At 40.8% G+C, this 21047-nt stretch overlaps 1 protein-coding gene across 1 annotated transcript; it reads right to left on the reverse strand.

Moving 5' to 3' along the window:
- Positions 1-1093: 1093 nt before the first annotated feature.
- On the reverse strand, positions 1094-21012 carry pik3r6a (phosphoinositide-3-kinase, regulatory subunit 6a). Its single transcript, XM_036136787.1, has 6 exons — positions 20771-21012; positions 11665-11785; positions 9446-9519; positions 7995-8109; positions 4784-4854; positions 1094-2035 (listed from the first exon to the last, which is right to left on the reverse strand). The coding sequence occupies exons 1-6, from the start codon at positions 20847-20849 to the stop codon at positions 1923-1925; spliced, it is 573 nt and encodes a 190-aa protein (XP_035992680.1). The 5' UTR covers positions 20850-21012; the 3' UTR covers positions 1094-1922.
- Between the last annotated feature and the right edge of the window lie 35 nt (positions 21013-21047).

A 21047-nucleotide genomic window follows, 5' to 3' on the forward strand; every position in this document is an offset into this window, starting at 1 on the left:
TTTAAATCCCATATTAAACAGGTTTCCAGAGTTTCCTTTTTTCACCTCAGGAATATCACCAAAATTAGAAACATTCTGTCCAGGAGCGATGCTGAAAAACTGATCCATGCATTTGTTACTTCAAGGCTGGACTATTGTAATTCTTTACTATCAGGAAGTCCACAAAATGCAGTTCAAAGTCTTCAGCTGATCCAAAATGCTGCAGCAAGAGTTCTGATGAAAATCAACAAGAGGGATCATATTTTTCCAATTTTAGCTTCCCTTCATTGGCTTCCTGTTAAATCAAGAATAGAATTTAAAATTCTCCTTCTAACGTATAAAGCCCTTAATAATCAAACTCCATCATATATCAGAGCTCTGATTACCCCGTATGTTCCTAACAGAGCACTTCGCTCTCAGACTGCAGGTCTGCTGGTGGTTCCTAGAGTCTCTAAAAGTAGAATGGGAGGCAGATCCTTTAGCTATCAGGCTCCTCTCCTGTGGAACCAACTCCCAGTTTTGGTCCGTGAGGCAGACACCCTGTCTACTTTTAAGACTAGGCTTAAAACTTTCCTTTTTGACAAAACTTATAACTAGAGTGGCTCATGTTACTCTGAGCTACCTTTATAGTTTTACTGCTATAGGCTTAGGCTACTGGAGGTCATCAGGGTCTATTTCTCCCTTTCTGCTGAGTTATCCTGCTGTTCTCCAATTTGCATTGTTTGTTATTATTTTAACTTTTAACTTTTTGCTTTGTCTTTTTTTCTTCATAGTAGGTACACCTGGTCTGGTGTACCTACTATTAGCTGTGACATCATCCAGGGGAGGCATATCATCGGCCATTACCATGCAACATAGAAAGGATTCTTGGATTAATGTGTGCTTCTGTGTGTCTCTGAGGAGTGAATGCTGCCTGTGAAGACTTGGTGCAATCTGCTGAGTTTCCTTAGATAAGAAAGTTTTTGACCAATTTGTATGATGTGATGAAAGTAGACTTTGTAAAGTTCCTTGAGATGACATGTGTTGTGAATTGCTGCTATATAAATTTAATCGAATTAAGTTGTGTGGGTATATATATATATATATATATATATATATATATATATATATATATATATATATATATATATATAGAAAGTAATACATCTCTAACAAATTATCTCTACCATCCTTCTGGCATTCAGTGAAAATAAATTGTATTGGTAATCTAAAAGACCTAAAACAAGAAAAGACTGTCAAGGAGTGAGAAAAAAAGTATTCGTCTTCCGGTCCAGTGGATTTAAATATCGCCTTTCAGCTTTGAATACATTAACACAGACACTAATAAACAAATTACAGATGGTGGAATTTCTGAGTCAACTGAGCTGTTAAAGGACAAAGTGGAGAATAATCACATTGGTTCCTCTTTTATATGCCACCACTTTTTTAAAGGTCAAACCCACTTTTGTCTGGAGCCAAAATCGCACATGCCAGACCGCCCAATTGGTTTCATTAGTATTTTCGTCCTACCGCTAATTATAAAGTTCTTGCAGTGTCTGCAAAGTTCTGGACTAGCCTGCTCGCTACAAAACGGAAACCTTTTGAAAAGATACATGAACTCTTTAAATCTACAACTTGTGGGTAAGTCATGATAGCTCAGTCCAATTAGTGTCCACACTCAGAAATGTGCTGCCATGACTCATGCTTGGCCGCTCTGTGCCTTTAGCGCTTAGTGGTGTTATAAGAGAAACTATTTAGGTTTGGCAGGGATGAGAAGCAGGGACATAGAGCAGGGGGCAAAAAAATGAATGTTCTGATTCACACCAAATCATTTTCCACTGATGTGCCCAGCTCCTTCTGTGTCTCTTTCGCATCTCTTTCTAAGACTTAACAGGTGAACTTGGTTGCACGTCTCCTCCTGGAACGGTCAGCTGGGTCTGTGAGTCTTTGATTTGGGCTCCTGTCTACATGATGGAGCACGTGAAGCCACAGCACTCCTTCAGGAGGGTGAGCCCTGTCTTGGTGAAAGGGGAAGAAGTCTGCTGCGCCCTGGCTGCTACTCTCCTGGATGATGCACCTGAAACACAAAACAAGTCAAATGGTATGGAAGGAATAAAATGAGCCACATAAGCAAGGTGCAGCTAGATCTGTAATGAGTGATTCTGCCTCCCCCGGCAGGAAAAGCTGCCATCAAGGATTTGACATAACTCCAAGACGACGCCCAGACGTCTTGACCTGCTCTTTGCAAACTTATTTTGATTTGGTTTTACTGAAAGGGTTTCCTTTTCTTTCTTTTTTATTTTATCAGCCAATCGGGGGTGCCTTTACTGGTGTAGCTTGGACAAGTCTTTTGTTTCATACCCCGAGTGCCCTGGATCTTACATTCACACACACATACCCAGTCGTTCTCCTTCAGGATGTCCTCCAGGAGAGCCCAATTCATGTTTCAGTCATGTAGCATCACACTACACACATCCTGTTTGACTGTAGGTAAGATGTTCTTTTTCTGAAAAGCCGTGTAAGTTTTACTTTTGTTTTGTCAAGTCACAGAATATTTTTCCAAAAGTCATCTAGGTGGGTTTTTGTTTGTTTGTTTGTTTTTTGCAAATTCTGCTTTCCTTTTTAGATCGGGGTTGAACGTAGCTCAGTGTAAAGGGTTACGGTCTTTCAATAAATCCCCAGAGCAAGGCTTTTAGCTCCATGTTTCCTACTGACCTGTGTATTAATGTGTGAATGTGTGTGTGTTTGTGAGTGGGTGAATGTGGCTCTGGTGTAAAACACTTAGAGTTGTAAGTATGACTAGAAAAGTATCTAAATTCAGTATAATCATCAGCAGAGACCTTTTCTGTAGAGCATTTTTCCCGGCCTCCTTCTTACCGTTGGCTCATGAGCACTTATGTTAAGCGAGACTTTACATCAGGGGTGTCAAACATACGTTTGTCAAGGAGTGAGAAAAAATCGTGCTCTGCTTGATTTATGAATGTGAATAGTTTTATTATGATTCATGCGGGGAATATCTCAAATGATATGGAAACTACAATGGTAAAGTAGGAGAGGAAAGGAAGAACAAGGAAAAAGTGAAAGAGGAGATAAAAGGAAGAGAATGATAAAACAATTATTTAAAAAAAAAACATGTACTTTGTTTAATTAAAAATCTGCAGTTCCTATATTGTCCACGAGGGGCGCTGTGTTTTAATCAGCAGATGGTACCAATGAGCTTCAGATGTGGAAAATTGATTTTAAATCATTTCTTAATTTTTATCTGTTTGATGTATTTTGTCATGCAGGACAATCTTTTTAAGATCCAAAAAAAATGTGAATAAATGTTTTCAACATTGTGCAATCACTGTGATCAGTTCCTATGCATAATGCACTTAAGTAAATGTTTAACTGAGTAAAAGTATTGTTAAAATTGCACATACTTTTCTTAAAAACGTTGAGATTTTTCATAATATACTGTGTAAAAGTGAAATTCATTTAATAAAAAAATCAACCACAAGTCCATTTTTATTAGTTCTATTTAATCTTGCAATGAGTTAACTCGTGTGGCCCTCTTGAGATCAGATTAAGCTGAATGCGGCCCCTAGACCAAAATGAGTTTGACACCCCTGCTTTAGATGTTCTATATGCATTTCATGTACATCAGCACACAGACCGATGTTGCATGGGGCCAGATCAGTTTCTGTTTCTTTGTACAGGTTTATACCATAAAAGCTCAAACTCACAAAGAAATCATGTTTGATGCTCCTTCAGTTGAATATAACTAAACTGAGTTACATTTCGGTTCATTTAGCAGAGGTTCAGGACTTTAGCAGTTTGTTTACTGTCAACTGAAGGAGTTGGTGTGGATTACCACCAACGCTCATACATCACTTTGTGTTTCCCAGCAGTTTTCTGTTGCAGTGGGACATTTTCAGCTGCTGCATCTTCCTAACCAAGGTCAGCCGTTGAAATTATGGCCAATAAAGCAAGTTCAGCAAGACATGCTGAACAAAAACAGAAGTAGTTAAGGCCCTATGCTGTTCCTGCCAGAGAATGACACGGATCTGTTTGATTAACAGGCTCCCCCAACCTCACATTCTCCAGTCAACCCAATATTGGTGCTCAACACGATGAATTTAAGTCACAATATCTTTTTTTGTGTTTGTGACTATAGTTTTAACAGATCATAGGGACTGATTGTAGGTGGGGAATGGGTATTTTGTGAGTGTTTCTTGTTATATAGACCTTGTTACTAAAAGTCCTGCATTTTGCATGTATTCTGGTGTCTGTTTTGTTCTTGCCCTGCAGGGAAACACTCTATGGCTGCATATATACAGTCTAGGAGTGTAGTCAGGTTTGGGATCTGTCTGGGCAAGCTGTTAAAGGTATCACGGACAATCTTTTTGGGCTCCGATTTCCGGGGGTATCACCTTATCTATTGGTTATCCCACATGCCAGTTATTGTGAAGGGCCCACGTAACGCCAGTGTCTGTGCTCATTCCTTGTTAGTTTCTGTTGGCTGGCTGTGCATGTGCACTTCTAGTGTAATGTATGCAGTTAGCTTAGTGGTTAGCTTCAGTTTCAGTCGTTCATTGTAGCTCAGCTGCTCTCACCGTAGACCGTAGCAAGAAGCAAACTGTCTTACAAGTTTATGAGAAGAAGAGGAAGACCTCAGAAGAAAGACCAGAGTGGATTTGAGAGATTCTTTCACATAATCCACCTGAGCAGCAGATCAGCAGGTAGGATGGTCTTGCACATGCACAGTTATTCAAAAAGTGACTTGGGCATTTCTTACCTACATTTTTGGAAAAATTTAGTTTTTTCCATTTTTGTGCTTAAATACCTGATTTCTTCATATTTCGTGGCAGTCTGGACTTCAGGAACTCCGCCATTTCTTTATCTTCTTCTTTTTCCCTGAAAACAAAATTCCAAAAATAACAAAGAAAGAACCCATGATTATGCAAATGAGGAAGGTGAATACCCTTCTGATGAAAACTTGACACTCTTCATCAGCATGGAATAATTCGAAAACAAAATAACACAACTGGCCTTTAAAAACTAGAGCAAAATGAAAAAGTTGTCTTTTGCCCACACAGGGTCAAAATTGTCCATACAGACTGAAATATACATCAAACCTCTACTAATAATTGATCAAATGTCCCCCTAGCAAGTGTTGCTTCAGACACGTGCTTTCTGCAGCCATCAACAGGGTCCTAGCATAATTGCAGTAGGCAAAATCTTATAAATGAATGAACCCAATAAAATCCTGTTGGTTTTCTGATAGAGACGTGGCTTTTAATAAATACAAAGAGATCTGCAACAGGGATGGGGTCAGGATCATTCAGCAAGCTTAATGTTATTTTGCTTCATTCAGTGCAAAACCAGTTTGGATATGCCTTTGGGATCCTCATCCTGCTGATCCGTGGTTCAAAAATGTAGGGTGTTTTTTTTTTATCAAAATGGGGATTTCTGGAAGTATATTGTGTAAATATCCTCCCATTGCATTGGTGGCCAGTTTTCTTGACAGTTTAGAGAATAGTTTGTAGGTGATGTCCGACTACTGAAACTAGATATACACTCACTGGCCACATTATTAGGTACATATCTTCAATAAGTTGTTAACAGAATAGTCAACCAGCTAACCACATAGCAGCCACTCGGTGAATTTAGAAATCTAGATGTGGTGATGTTGACTAGCTAAAGCTCAGTTTGGATATTGACAATTAACTCTTTACCATATGGGTGGTCAGTCAGCATTTCATCATTGCTGAATAAAAAGAAAAAGTCTAAACAAGTTTAAGCATGCATCGGCCTTCAGTATAGCCTGACAGCTACAATGTTACATTTAGCCTGATTTCTAAAAGACAGGAAATTAAGAATAACACTTTTGTGCAGGAAAGAAATAACAGATAATAAGCCATAAAGTCAAAAGGGATATTTAAGTCAGACTGGAATGTCTGAATTAAATACATAAAACATTGTGTCCTTAGGACAAAGTGTCCTTAGGACACTTTGTCCTATCTCTGATTTATCGCTGGGCTTCTTCACGCTGCTGCTGTCCTCCTCCCCTGCAGCCATATACTCTTGAACTCTCTGTTGGTGAACAAGACAAACTGCTGCAGACTTTGCAGCAGAGATCCCATCACAACCCAGCACAGACTTGGAGTGAATAGATAAAAAATAAAAACATAAATGACCGAATGGCTAATGAGATGTAGGAGACATACTACATCTCCTTCTTAAGTGGCTTGATACAATGAAAAAAAAACAAGTACAATTGTTAATGATCTCTGTAGTCCCAGCTTTAATCTGATGGTAATTTAAAAAACTTTAACTTTCTGTTCCTTGCTGTGGGCTCACTCTGTCAGGGCATGGTGCCTCTTTTATGAACAGAATACCAGATGAATATATGATGTATAAAAAGAACCATAACCATTTTTTTCCTAAACAATTCCTGTTTGCGGTAAGGTAACATTATGTATCACGAGTAAACAACAGCTTAATGAAAGTTTTTTTTGAATTTCTTTCAGTTAGGAATCGTACATACATTTCATTAGTATTTGAAATGCAAACTGAATGATTTTGGTGAAGCATTTCGGTGATCCGTGCATACGCTCCTCATGATGGGATTTTGGGCCCTTTCTCCTGAACGAGTCGCTGTGAGCTAACGCACACCTTATCAGCTCTTACCTCAGATGTTCTATGGGACGGAGATGCTTTAGATGACCAATATCTTGAGACGTTGCTTCAATATATCCACACACGGCTCTCTCCTCATGATCCCATCTATACTGGCATGTACCAGTCCCTGCTGCTGCAAAACACACAGCGCGATGCTGCCACCCATGTGCTTTATTGTTGGGATGGTGTTCTGGCACGCGTCACCCTTTCTCCTCCAAAAGTTACAACAGCCATTGTGACCAAACACTTCAATTTGAGTTTCATCAGGCAACAGGACATATGTCCAAAAATGAATGTCTTTGTTCCTGATGTATTTGGAAACTGTGATGTTGCTTTGGGGAATCGGGTTCTTATTTTTCAGCCCATGTTGGACATCTGGAAATTTTACCCATGAATGGACAGGACCTGTTGAGGTACACAGGAGGTTCTCTTCCTGATATCTTGGCTGATTTCTTTAGATTTTTCTGTGATCTCACACAAGGAAGCAATGCTTTTGAAAGTCTGCCCTGAAACACATCCACAGACGTGCCTCTATTCATCTCAGATGTAGAAATGTACAAATCCATAAAATAATAATTTTCTCTTACCCAAACTGTTTAAAGATGCACCTAAGTGTATGGAAATGCCTGACTCTGAAATAAAACATACCTCAAAAGATTTTCTCTCTCATTGTTCTAGCAAGTAGAAAAGTTTCAGTAATGTCAATTGACCTAAAACGGTAAAACGTCCGGTCTGATTTACTGTTAAAAAGGGAAAAATAAAAAAAAGCCTGAGTTTGCTCATGAATACAGTGCAAATATCCGGTTTCAGATGTATGGTACTGATCTCAGTAACAACTTTTATTGCCCAGCGTAATGTATGAACAACCTATGGCTTTCCAGCATTAATGAACAGGTTGTTTAAAACAGGGGTTCTCAAACTTTTCATGGCCAGGGACCCCTTAACAGCGGTCATTTTTTTCCTATTTTTAACTGATTTGGCTTTTACCTTTCTTGATGAAGTGGACAGAGTTAAATATTTGTCCATTGTATTACGTAGCTCAACCCTGACGCATCCTCAGCGGTGCCTCCTCAGGCCCGACAACATGTGTTTCACGGACCCCCAACCCATTGTTTGGGTCTGGGGACCCCAGTTTGACTGCCGTTGGTTTAAAACATTCTTACATCTATGCTGCTGAGCATAAAAATCTGTCAATAAAGTTTTTCCCTGTGGACGACTGTGTTGAATGTATCCTGTGTGTGCTTATTGCACCCGATCTGCAGACTAATCCATGCGAAGCTGTGTTTTATTATATTTTATGGATTCATTTGCAACATGTTAGATCAGCTGACAGTAGAATGCATGACATGAGCAACATGGAGTTTGAAACATACCTGAGACGTTCAAACTCAACATCATCCACTAAGAAGTCTCTGGTCTCCACCAGTTTGTGAATCTGCTGCAACAGTTCATCCTCCTTCTGTCGGTCTTCAGCGGACTTGTCCTTATCTAGAGCACACATTCAGAACTTTGGTCTTGTTATATAGATCCCTGTGATCAATGCAGAGTGTAACAATATGAAAATGTTTAAATGCACTGAAGCCAAACTGTCGATGCGATTGGATTACATTGGTATGAACATTATCCTGTCTAACTGGAACTTAATTGGATTTTTTCTCTTGTAAAGGCCCTTGAAATGAAATGGGGCGGGGGGATATATGATGAGAAGATGCAATGAACCTTGAGAGATCTGGATACTTAAGTTTCTGACCGGGTCAGAAGGCTTTCGGCAGGATTGAGCTGAACGGGTCTTCTATCCAACAGAAGGTGTTCCTGAGATCTACAAAGCATTCAGTGTTCATTTAGAGCCCTGGATAAGAAATTGCTATTTTGGCTGCCTGTCAATACAAGTTAAAGTATTTCTTGAATTTAAATGACCTTACTTTTTTAGTTCAGTAAGCTTTTAAACAGATTCGTTTAAAAAAAAAAAACAGGAGTATTTATTCGTCTTTGTGTAATCTGGAGACATATTTCTCATTTTATTGTGTCTTAATGCATGAACCCTGCTTTGTACACTGGTGTGCACAACAACACATTCTTCCCTCCACCAAACTTTACATTTCACACAATGCAGTGAAAGGGATCGGAACCTTTACATTTGTTTTTGTTTTATAAATCATACATTAAATTTGGAACAGATTAGAGTTGACCATGATGCACGATGCTGGCCCCGTCATGTGCGCTGTGGGGCTGGCAGCCCATGTTAGTTTTCTACCTCACATAGGCTTTTGCATGTAGGGCGACCTTAAGGCTACACTAATATGTAATTTTTAACTGTATTCTAGTACTTTGTTGTTGTTCTTTTTTGTGACTATTTATCATTGGCAATTTTCCTCTTTGTGCTGGTGCGCTCCAATTAAAAAACAGGAAGTTTCCAAGGTTCAGCGTTGTACTTTAACAGAACGCGAAAGATTAGCATCTGCGTTTAAGTCTAGAAAAGAACCCAACTATCATGGGATGCTTTGCCACTGCGATGCCACAGTGTCGCTGAATTTGCAGACAAACATCTGGATTCATTATAGAACGTAATGCAAAGGTCAAACACATCCGGTTGGAAAATCCTCCATTTTAGCCCACCGTTGAGAGCTGAAAGGTGTCATGTCGTTTTTGAAGCAAAGTGAACTCCTCTGCTCGTTTTCCAAAACTCTCTGCTGCACTCACTGCACTGGCCAGCAGATTTGCTGTTACATTTGGGTTTGTGTGTAAATTCAACAAAAACATATGATTGACAGGCATGTTCCCAAACAACGGCGGTGTTTCTCCTTCTTTGGCGAAAGGCTCCTACCTGGTATAGACACCAATTTGTGAAGCTCCTTCTTCAGACGAGTAATCTCTTTACACAGCTGAATGTCATCCATCCTGCTCCGACCAGGTAGCACAGAAGAAGCACACACAGTACAAAGCCACATGTTAGTGCTGCACACTGGGCGCATGGCATCACATCTTTAATCGCAGGGACTTTCGATCTCATCGAGACGTGGTCATTAGCTCGCCTGGTGATTGGACTGAAAAGAAAATGTTCCAGATTTCTATTTTTTTTATTTTTTTTACGGATTCTCATGCAGTTCACAGCTTTCATGCAAAGTGGGAGGGGTGATTATCAAGGAGTCCCCGTCTCACTGACAGCAGTGTGGAAATGTCATGGCAGCCGTGTCAAAATGGCAGCAATAAATAGGTATGATTGGCACCGCAGACCAAGTCTTTGAAGCTCCTGGAAGCTTGAGAAATGGTTAGAAAACGTGAAAGTTAAACGGATGAGGGCAGCGCAGGCTGGTTCAGATGAAGCAACTGGAACCTGTGCAGGAAATCTGTGGGAGTGGAAAGGATTCCAAAAGAGAGCCTCTAAATGAAGTTCTTAGTTGTTGATTTTCTTTCCCTTAAAGCAGAATTTCTCTGCTCTGTTCGGATCCTGTGAGGCATTCCTAACAGGAATTCTGGGTAAAACGAGAGCCGGGAAGTCAGAGGCATGTCTGAAGCAGACGGCTGTTGCTCCATGGCTGCCCGGATCATTAGCATCGCTCGGTTATGCTGGATCTTTCACGGAACCGGTGGATGATTAGTGCCACCGAGGTGAGTTGGAAGACCCTGCGTACACCCGCCCACGATTACACACATTCATCACTGTCAGCCGAGCAGATCCTCGCCTCGGCTCTAATCCTACCGACGTTTAGGACGGTTCCCCCAGGTCTTTAGGGAGAAATAGCAGAGTGGTCTGGGAAACAAATGAAAAGAGATTAACTGAACAGAAACACACACACCAGGCCTTGGTTGTTGGGACCTGCTGGAAGGAAAAGATGCTTCAGTTTATCATGTCAGTCTCCAGCTCCTCCCTTCCTACCCTCCACTTTTCCTCCAGCCTTAACGTCAGTCCTCACACTTCTTCTCTTCTCTGATCGGTGCAGCCGCCTTTCTACCACAGGAGCATATGAATAAATATCCATGCATTAGCCTGCTGAGCGGAGGCAAAGGAGGAGCCGCTGAAATGTTAAGAGAGGGCAGCTTTATGAAAATGAAAGAGAAGAGAGGTAACAGTAAAACAACGGGGTTCTGAAACAGCGCAGGACAGACTTATTGACCCTCTTGAAGCCCATTTTTGAGGGAAGAATTTTAAATCAGGATCATTGTGTTTGTACTTTTTATTCATTCATAGTGGGAAGATAAAATTGGACAGGATTCAAGTCAGAGTAACTAAAAGGACCTGATCAATAAAATAGTGAGAACCTTACAAATCCCAGCCTTGATTTACAGGGTTCCTGCAGGTTTCACTGAGTTAAATGTGGGACGTTTAAGGCCGTTTTTTTTTTTATCATTATGATGGAAAATTTAAAGTCTGGGCCTACATGACTTCTAAAAAACAAAAGGTTACAGACTTAGCTGCCTTCAGCAAGCAATAGCAAGCCAGCTTTAGAAGAAAAATTCACTTGAGGTAAGAAAACACCTGACATACTCAGAACTGCTCCAAAAGATCAGCGTATTTCTCAAAAAGAAAACAAATCAAGATGTAATGAAACGTAATTTAAAATCTAGTGCAGAAAATTTAGATGCATTAATTACTTTTTAATTTCGAAGAGTGACACGATTAAATCTAAGACTTAGTGCGAGCTTTAAAGACCTAGCAGGAACCCTTAGTTTAAGCCCATCACTTTGTTTACTACTTTAATTGCTATTAATTCCATGGTTTCAATACTTGTTTTTGCTGTTCGGGATCATGGCAGAGCTCCTAGACAGAAAAAATGACAATAGAATAGAATAGAAATCCCTTCATTGTCCCACAATGGGAAAATTTAGGCAAGATAGTGGCAGAAACACATAGACAGGATACACCAAACTTACATACATTGAATAATTAATCAAAAAGCCAAGTAAGGGTAATTACACTCCTGACATTGACAATTAGGAGGGGTCACTCTGTCTGACATGACATTTATTAAATTTGATCAAACACGTAATTCATGCTTTACACCTCTATAAGACGTTAAGAAGCAGCTTCAGGGATTCACTCACATGTATCGGAGCTCTGACTCCCTCCTGACCAGGATGTCCCTGATCCTCTCAATCTTGAAGAGCTCCCCCTCGATGTCATCTGCGGTGACGGTGGAGTCCGCCATGGACACCACGTCGTCCCCTGACAGAGAGAGAAGAGGTCAGCCCTAAGTCTGGCTCGGCTCTGGAAAACAGCTGCCACAACGTCTCATGACGTGTTGGGATTGTTGTTTTTTTTTATCTCAGACGAGTTTACAATTCTTCCAATAATCACTCCCAGACGGGGATGCTGGCTGGGTGTGATACAGTTTTCAAAAATAACTAACTCTGGCGGCGCATAGCAATGACCCGCTATGAATGCGCATGCTAAACAGCTGCAGCAGGTGGAGTTGGGAAATTGCTGCTCTCTGTGGAGCAGAGCAGAGCATCACAGCCAAATGGAAGTTTGTCAGTGACTGACACGGCTCACGTAGCTGTCCCTAATGCTTGCGCGCACGCAAATACGCACAGAAACACAAAGCACACGTACACACACGACCGCACACAGAAAAAAAAAGCCAGGGCAGTAGAGCTGCGCGCTGTCAGTGCCTGCACAGGAAGTTCTGCTTCAAAGGCTTTCTGTTAATAGTTATGAATTACAATCATTTGAACGGCTGCCCGCCGAGTGCCGGTTTGTATTAATATACACTGACTCAAGCAAGACAGAAGTAATGATACTCAATCTATGTTGGAGAGATTTAATGAGGACTAAAAATGAACAGTATCACCCAAAGGAATAGCTTGGATCATTTGAAGTGAGGTTTTAGGAAGTTGTCATCAGGAATTGTACTCAGAATTAGTGGATAGATATGATATTTATGCAACAACTTGCTAAATCCTCAGATTGGTGTTGACAACATTGTGTGGGCAGTTTGGGGACGGCCCCTCCTTCTTCCAACATGACTGCTCACCAGCTCAGAAGGACGTCAACAAAAGCAGAACGTGAGAATTTTTGGTTCTGAAGAATTTGAGTGGCCTACACAGAGTCCTGACCTCTACCTGAAGGATCATCTCCGGTATGCATTAGCACAGAGACCGAGAGCCAGGCCTTCTCATCCCACTTCAGTGTCTCTATCTGACCACCTTCTCATAACCTTGCCTGCAAGCTGAATTCTCGCGGTATTTGCACGTTCACAAACACACAAAAATCCATCTTGTGCTCCAGGGGGAGCACGAGTTAAAATGGGAGTCAATGTGGGTCTCTGTGGGTGGGTTGGTGGAAAGCCTCAGTTTCTAACAGTCCTCCATCCGAGACTGAGATGTCACATTTAAAAAAAAAAAAACAACCTGCTATTTTTATTTTTATATATTTATCAACAGAGTGAAATGTTGGACTTCCTGATATTTAATTTTAAAGGGGCTATGACAACAAATTTACTTTTTCTGAGGTTTCGGGGTATAATATGGTCTGTTGTGGACTGATGAGGCCGTGTTAACGTCAAAACTGAATACTAAATGACCTGCTTAGGGGCAGTCAGCTTAATTGCCCTGGGGTTAGGGTTAGGGTAAATTGGGGATCCCATAGCACATCCATGTTGCTCCCTATAATATCGCCCCCATATGTGAAGAAGGTAGAGTGCAGGCAGAGTTTCTAAATACATAGCTTGTCGGCCGGGACAGGCTCAGACTTTCCAGGCTAAAACTTACCGGACCAATCATAGAGCGGGAGGCGGGAGTTTACGATGCATCATCCTTTATTTATAATGCAGCAGCGCTTGTGTGTAACCATAACAGTCAAGATGGCAGCCGCAACAGAGCAATATTTTAATGATGCCCTCTATTATGTCCTGAATGAGTTGGATATACCTTTAAAAACTCAACAACTGGCTATTCTAAGGGGTAAAACAGAACATGTTGCTTGGAGTTTGCATCACATCAGTTATTCTCTGATTGGTTCTAACCTGCTTCCGCTGACCCTGTTAGTCCCGCCTTTGAAATCGGGCTCTACCGGTGGCTTTCCAGACTGATATTCCATATATAAGACGTAAGTCAGTCTGGCTGGCCTGGCTACACAGTCTCAGGAGTTGGCACAGTTGCTCTGTAGAACGGGTAGTTCTGCTGCAAAGGGTCTGATTTTAATCTTGCACAGACCACATCGACCAACTTAAAAATAGGAACGCACAATAGTGATGCGACATCTCTTTTAAAGTCACATCACTCTTTAGTTGGAAGTTCACAACACCCCATACAGAACACCTTGGACTTTGTGGACAAGGTGAGGGACGTCATCTTGGAGACGAATGAAACTGTGATCTCTTTTGACAAGGATGATGATGAGGATAATGGGGTTCTCTGTGTTATTTCACTGTAATGACAAATAGAGCAAATGCATGTAGTTTGGTAAAAACAAGAACCACTGAGATTTACAAAAACTCCAGATTATATAAAGGACGGTGTGTTTATCATAGCAAAAAAAGGCTGAATAAAACAGAGAGCTCTTTAAAACAGAGAACTCTTTTAAAACAAGGTTTACCATCACATATTAAGAGTTACCAATTCAAATCTTTTATATCCTGAGAAATAATTACATATTACCAATACTCAAATGTTCTAAAGGTCACTTTATTGTTATTATTTTTTCAATTTGCAGTTCTTTTAAATTACATTTTCTCTAAATGTTTTTTCTGACTCTTGAGGCGCATTGTGAATGGGTGAATACAGTTGTTGTTCTGCATTAGTTAAAGCTTTGACCTCATTCTATATTCTTCAAGATGAACTTTGGTTCACAAAAATAAACATCTGCACTGAACTGTAAAATCATTGAATCATTTTATGGAGATGGTTTTCAACCATTTTTGTAGGTCCTTTTATGTGTACATGGTTCCTTTGTTTTTTAATTTTTATTTTGCCTCATAGTTTAGGTCACATAGCTACAACCTTTTCATCAAAATGATTAAAATTACAAAAATAATACGTCCACAGAATGCCTCGAGTGGTGCACAATAAACGCATACATTTTACTGGAAAATAAATATATAGCATGCAAATATTAGTTTTTTAAAATTTAGACGGATCCAAAATATATCAATATTTACTTCTGGTTATGATGCCACCGACAACGCAAAATGGTTTTGCACCAATAGGAATAGTAGGTTTAAGTCACGTGAGACGGAGCTTGCTCCATGATAGCGCTTCTCCTCAGTGTTACATTTCTCACAATCAATCGAATCAACACAAAAAAAGGAGGGTAACAGCAGTTAAGCTTTTGATTGTGATGACTCAAGGAAGCAAAGGGGCTCAGAAATCACGTGGAGGTTGCCGCTTTCCTTCTGGACAAGTAAGTTAAATGCTTGCTAATGCTAACCTGGCATGTTAACGGACCTGGCAACCAGCTGGCAAACAGTAGCGGAGGAGTGCACCACCTACTGGTTGGGTTGAGTTAAACTTGTTGCTATCTCCTTCAAGTTTGATTGGCCTAGGAAAGAAGAGTTACTGATTGGAATCAGTTTAACTTAGAAGTTAAATGAATACTGTTAATACATTCTTAGTTTATGGAGAAGTTTGTCGCTTATTTACTCCAAATGGATGCAGTTTGCTGTTTGAGAATGCCAAAGTTTTAATCTTTGTTTCACCTATTGTCCAAATATCTTCTCTAAATTGGGCTGATATATTTACAGAATAATACCTGGCAGGCAGAGAATCTGGCAACAAGTTCATGCATGAATCTGTTGTAGAACAGGAGAGCTCCTTCAGTGACAGACTGTTGCATCTAGGTACACAAAGGAGGAGATCCTTCCTCCCAGCTGTTGTCAGACTGTATAGCCGGCATTGTTCCCAAGAAGCTCAATAAGCTGTTTGTATCCCTGCTATTATTTGGATTTTTTTCCAATTTTGTTACACAATTAACAGCACATTTGGTATGCTTTTATATCATCCTACTCAGCTGCACATTTCATTTAATATGAGTAAGCTATTTGTAATCCAGTTATTTGTTCCTTATGTTGTGGCCTTTTTTCCACTTACTTGCTGCTGATAAACCCACATTTTCCCACTGTGGGAAAGTAAGAGATTACTTTATTATACTTGTATGTATTTTATTTTGATTAATGGTTGTTTTTAAGGGATTTCTTGTCATTTTTTGTGTTTAGGTCTCTTTAATGTCTCACCTTAAATTTTACTCATCAAGCATCCACCTCTACTATTTGATAAAGCATATTAGATGCTCACATGCTCGTGACGACAGTCCAGACAGAACAATTTCTGTAAATCATGTCTTCCTGTTTGTGAATCGATTCATAGAGAAGCCCCGGTTAGCTGGCTGCAAAGAGGGACACACACAAGTAGACACCATTACCACCTCAATTCCTGACTCCCCTGAGCCCTTAAACCCTGTCTTGACTCACCTACCTGTTTAGCACAGCTCTAGAAGGTCATCTGTATTCAAGTCACAGTCAGCCTTGGGCAAGGTAGAGCTGACGTTCAAAGTGCAACAAGGGTACTTCTACACTGCTTTATAGTAAAAAGACAGAATAGGAGTGTGCAGTACTCATTCAAATTAGATCTGTGTGACTCAAGGCTAGCAGCAAAGCTCTCTGGAATGCATTAACCGTACTTCACGATAAGCGTTAGTTTAAACTGGTACATTTCTGCCAGAACGGAGACTTCATTTCTGTCATTTGCATCTGCAGTATGACACACAAATGTAGAGCCGTGAGAACACACAGCCGTACAAACACACTGAAAAACTCTGAAAAAGCTGGTTGATGCGAAGGTGCCGCTTCACCTCCTTAGATCAGAATGGTCCGTACATGATGAAGACAGCAGGTACAAACAATTTACAAAGAACAGAATACTTGACATTTTATTTTTGTCTTGGCCCAAATCAATTGAGTATCTGTGGCAAACCTTGAAATTTGATGTTCTTGGATGGTCTGACACTAACATGCCTCAACCTGAACTATTTTGTAAAGAAAATTGAGCTGCAATGAAAAGTGGTTGACCGCTGACTTTTCCAACCGAGGAAAAATTCAAAAGGGGTATGAACACGTCGAGGCATTGGACATGTTTATCAGACTGAAATATGTTATTGCAATGAATATGGATATGACAACATTGAACTGAATGAATGGTGACTGAATTAATATCCTTGCTTGAAACAAACTGAACCATGTATAACAGGATTTCAAATTGACCTGCATGTTTTTTTTTTTGTTTTTTTTTTTGCAACAGATTACTTTTTTGTTATGATATGGCTGAATTAAAATGCTTCATTGATAAGCAGCATTGGTAAAACCGATACTACATTTTAATAAAAACATGACAAAATGCCATTGAACTTAAAAAAAAAAACATAATGTTGTCTTATAGCGTGTGGATAAATAAAGTAGGATTCTTGTTACAGAATAGGTACCTGGTGTCATTTTTGGTTAATAGTTGGACCCAAGCAGAAACCAGAGAAAGGGAAATGTGGTGGATTATAATTTAATGATAAAACGGCAAACTTACTGCTTGGCATGAGAGGACCAGCACAACAGGTAATATGACAGGGAAGCAACAGGCCTGACAACGCAAGGAATGGCAAGACAGAGACTGCCTCAGAAATGTTCTAATTATCGTTCCTGGCTCCTGTTCCTTGACCTTTAATGAGGTCAACAGTAAGAACTCTATCTTGGGGAGGGAAGGAGGTTTGGACTGATGTGCTTATTTCGGACAGCCTTTAACTCGTGCATCATTACATGACAGAAACACACATGGTGTCAAATCTGGGATTACAGCCTTACAAAAAAAGTACATCAATAAATAAAAACTACAAAGTGTGGGCTCTCTTCTCTCCAGACATTGTTGCTAATTTCTGTGAGGTGGGTTGTGCTTCTGGATGTCACACAAAGAATTGTGGGATTCCTAATCGCTCCTTAGCACCAGTAAGGACATTGCCAGCTTCCTATGCCGAAGGAACTATGAGGTAGAGGCTGCATCAGGAAAGGTCTAAGTGGAATAAGCGTTTGCTACGATAGCCGCTCTCTGAATAGTGCAGTTAGTAAAGAAGGAGGTAGGAAATGGAGCCTCTATGCTTCCTATCATAGTTCCTTTAGCATAGGAACCTCACAATATCCCTTACCAATGCTGAGTAGCAATTAAGGAATCCCACAATCCTTTGCATGATATGATGTATCAGCACAGCCCACCTCTCAGGAATTAACGAAAATGTCCAGCGAGTAGAGAGGGCACACTTTGTAGTTATTTTTAAGAAGGTGGTAGACTCAGATCTGACTCGCATCATCCATGGGGGTTTCCGTCACGTAATGACGTACCAGTTAAAGACTGTCTGAAATTAACACAGCAGTCTGAAGCTCCTTTCCTTCCCACGATAGAGTGCTTTCTGTTGACCTCATTGATGGTGAAGGAACAGGAGTCAGGAACCAGAGGTAGGATCTATAACTAGAACATTTCAGAAGCAGCCAGAAACCTAAACATGAGGCAGGGCAAGAGAAATGGCGAGCAAAGCAGAAGAGCTAATCAGATGGAATGAGGAGCAGCTGTGGCAGAGAGAGGAGGAAGAGCAGCTGAAGGAGGGAGACTACTTAACTAGAGCAGAGCAGAAACACAGATACAGGAAAACTAGAGAGTACCCCCCCCCCCCCCCCCCCACCCCCAATTACTACTGGAAAAAAAGCTACCAGGCCCCACAACCCCTGGTATAGAAAAATCCAAATGCAATGAGTATGTCAAGACCTATACAAACATAATAAACAACAAGGAAAACATAAACCATAACCTAGCACCCAAGGATATGACACAGATGATTTAAATTCTATATACATGAACCATGTAAGCGTGAAAATACAATTTTCCACAACCACAATGAGACTGCTGGGAAAACAAAACGAGTCCCACTGGGTTTGTGTTGTTTTGACTGCAAATTGATCGCACCCTCCTTTAAAAAAAAACACAATTTCCTCATTTTCAAGGTGACAAAAATGTTGTTTTTTCAGAAAGACCAGATAAGCATATGCGACAGAAAACCTGATGTCACACAATACATTACACTCTGACGTACACTGATGGAGACAACATGCTGTACTGCAGAGGCTCTGGAGAACAGGTTATAGCATCACTGAGCAGTTATGAGTCATCACCAGACCTTTCTGAAGTACTGCCTGCCTTACCCAGTCTTACTCTTTTTCTCACTCACTCTCAGTTTCCCATTTCCTTTTATTTTCCCCCTTAATGTAACCTCATAGCACCATTCCTAATCCAAACGTTTGCAAATGTCAGATACGTTGGTGAGCTCAACTTCTCAGACTCTCTATTTCAGACTGCTGTACTTTGCTTTGAGCCTACTGTGGCAGATGATCTTCAGATGAATATACCTTTTTTTGTGGGAGGAGGAGGACAGCCAATTGAAAAGAGAGTAAAAATAAGAGAAAATTGGAATAGGAAAAAAGGACAGTCGAGCTGTGAAGTAAAAAGAAAGGATGGAATGATAGTTTACGCTGATGGCGTTGGCATATCATTACAGGAATAACTTTGTGCTATTCACAAGTTAGTGTCAAGTGACACGGGATTGATCAACAATGCTCAACTGCAATAGCAGACCTGCAGGGACATGCAGTCAGTGCCTCACCAGTCATCATGACAAGTAAAATGCCGACACTGACATGATCAAATCAATTTGTTCAATGACTGTCCAATAAATTTGTTTCAGTATGATTTCAACATTTTCAAGAATGAATGCATTGCCTGTTCAAATAACTGGGAAAAGGACGAGTCGAGGCAGTCAGGAGCTGAGCCTCAGCGCTGATGGTGCTGTGTCGCACGCTGACTGATGCAGGCAGTTGGCACATGCCCATTGCTGTCTCTCTTTTTATATCGGCAATAAACCTGTTTGATTACACATGTACTACACATGCCGATGTTCCACAGTCCTGCTAATATATTGAATGGGCATGCATGACATATTTAGTCCTTCTAATTGGCCAAAGACTCGCCCTTTAAAATTAGCGGAGTGAGGCAAAATGCACCCTGCCACACTGATGGGGGCAGTGCGGAGCCCCGTAGGAACAGCGGGTATCAGGTGAACCTCGCTGTGTGATCTTCCACGCAGAGGTTGAGGGTGTTACACAGGCACGGTACCGACTCGACTGGAGGCATTAGAAAGAGGGTGACCAACTCCAGGAGCTGAAAGATCTGCTTCAGACATGTGAGCGAGAGGTAGCCTGTTTTATGCATGTGCATTCGGTACATTTTCAGGTAGCCAATTTTAATGACGGCACACTAGTGCTAAACATACAGCCCTGTATGTTACCATTGTTCTGCTGGCAGGTGAAATGTAGCCTCTAACAGGTTTTCTTGCAGGATTTATCTTTTGTTTTGTTTTTTAGCTCCATCCACCTTCCTGTTGGCTCTGACCATCCCCACAGCGTGATGCTGCCACCACCATGGCTCACCATGGGCATGGTGATTTCAGAGTGATTTGCAGTGTAAGGTTTTCTGACACATTTCGCATGTAGGTCAAAAAAAGTTTTGTTTCAGTCACAGCTGACGAGATTATCTAGTGTGTTCCTTTGTCTTCAAGATGTTTTTTATTTATTGCGTAACAAAAAGTAAGAAAAAGTTCAACCTGCACCAATTCTTTGCAAGCCACTGTGTGTATAAAACATTTTTAGGAATAAACATGACGAGACAAGCTGGTTTAACTCCCTACGAAAAGTGTGAGTCACAAATAAACAGGCAGGTGATCCCCTCACTGACACTTGAGAGACACCTGCGGATTCTTGACATTTCCAGCGCTGCGCTCTGTGGAGCTGTGACAATAACAGACGCATTGTCCTATCAGCTAAAGACATTTCCCAAAGCAAAAATAGAAAAAGTCTAAAAAGTACTCAACCTGCTGAAACAAACACTAGGAAATTATAAACCAGGCCCGTATAAGACTGGTTTGGCTCAATTCAATATAGATTCCCTTGAAACAGAAGAGAGAAAACACTGTTAAGTACTTGTAGCAATGTTTTGTTAAACTGCATTCTACAGTAGTGCCTTGGGAGAGTTAACAATGGTATAAAAGGTATGGTCATGCATTTACACAAAGGTCAGCTTTAACCCAGTCAGTAGACACGCAAAGCACTAAGAGCGTTGTTTAAAAAATCACCTGTTTTTGTGGCATCTCTGCTCCATGCGGTGTGCTCCAGGGAACCATACTGATGAGCAGATCCTTGCTTCTTCTCCATCGGTGCTGCAGCTGCTCTCCCGTGGCAGAGGCAGGGTAGCGGCAGAGGCAACTACAGGGGAGGGTCTCACAGGCGGACTGTTGATGTATTTCTGAGTCATCAGCAGTCAGTCATCAACGCACCGAGGCAAAGACAGTATGATGTTCCAGAGGTCCCCCTCAGCCAAGGCAGGAGAATGTGCCGGTGTGTTTCCATCAC

The sequence above is a fragment of the Fundulus heteroclitus genome, chromosome 5 (assembly GCF_011125445.2).
Source record: "Fundulus heteroclitus isolate FHET01 chromosome 5, MU-UCD_Fhet_4.1, whole genome shotgun sequence".
NCBI lineage: Eukaryota > Metazoa > Chordata > Actinopteri > Cyprinodontiformes > Fundulidae > Fundulus > Fundulus heteroclitus.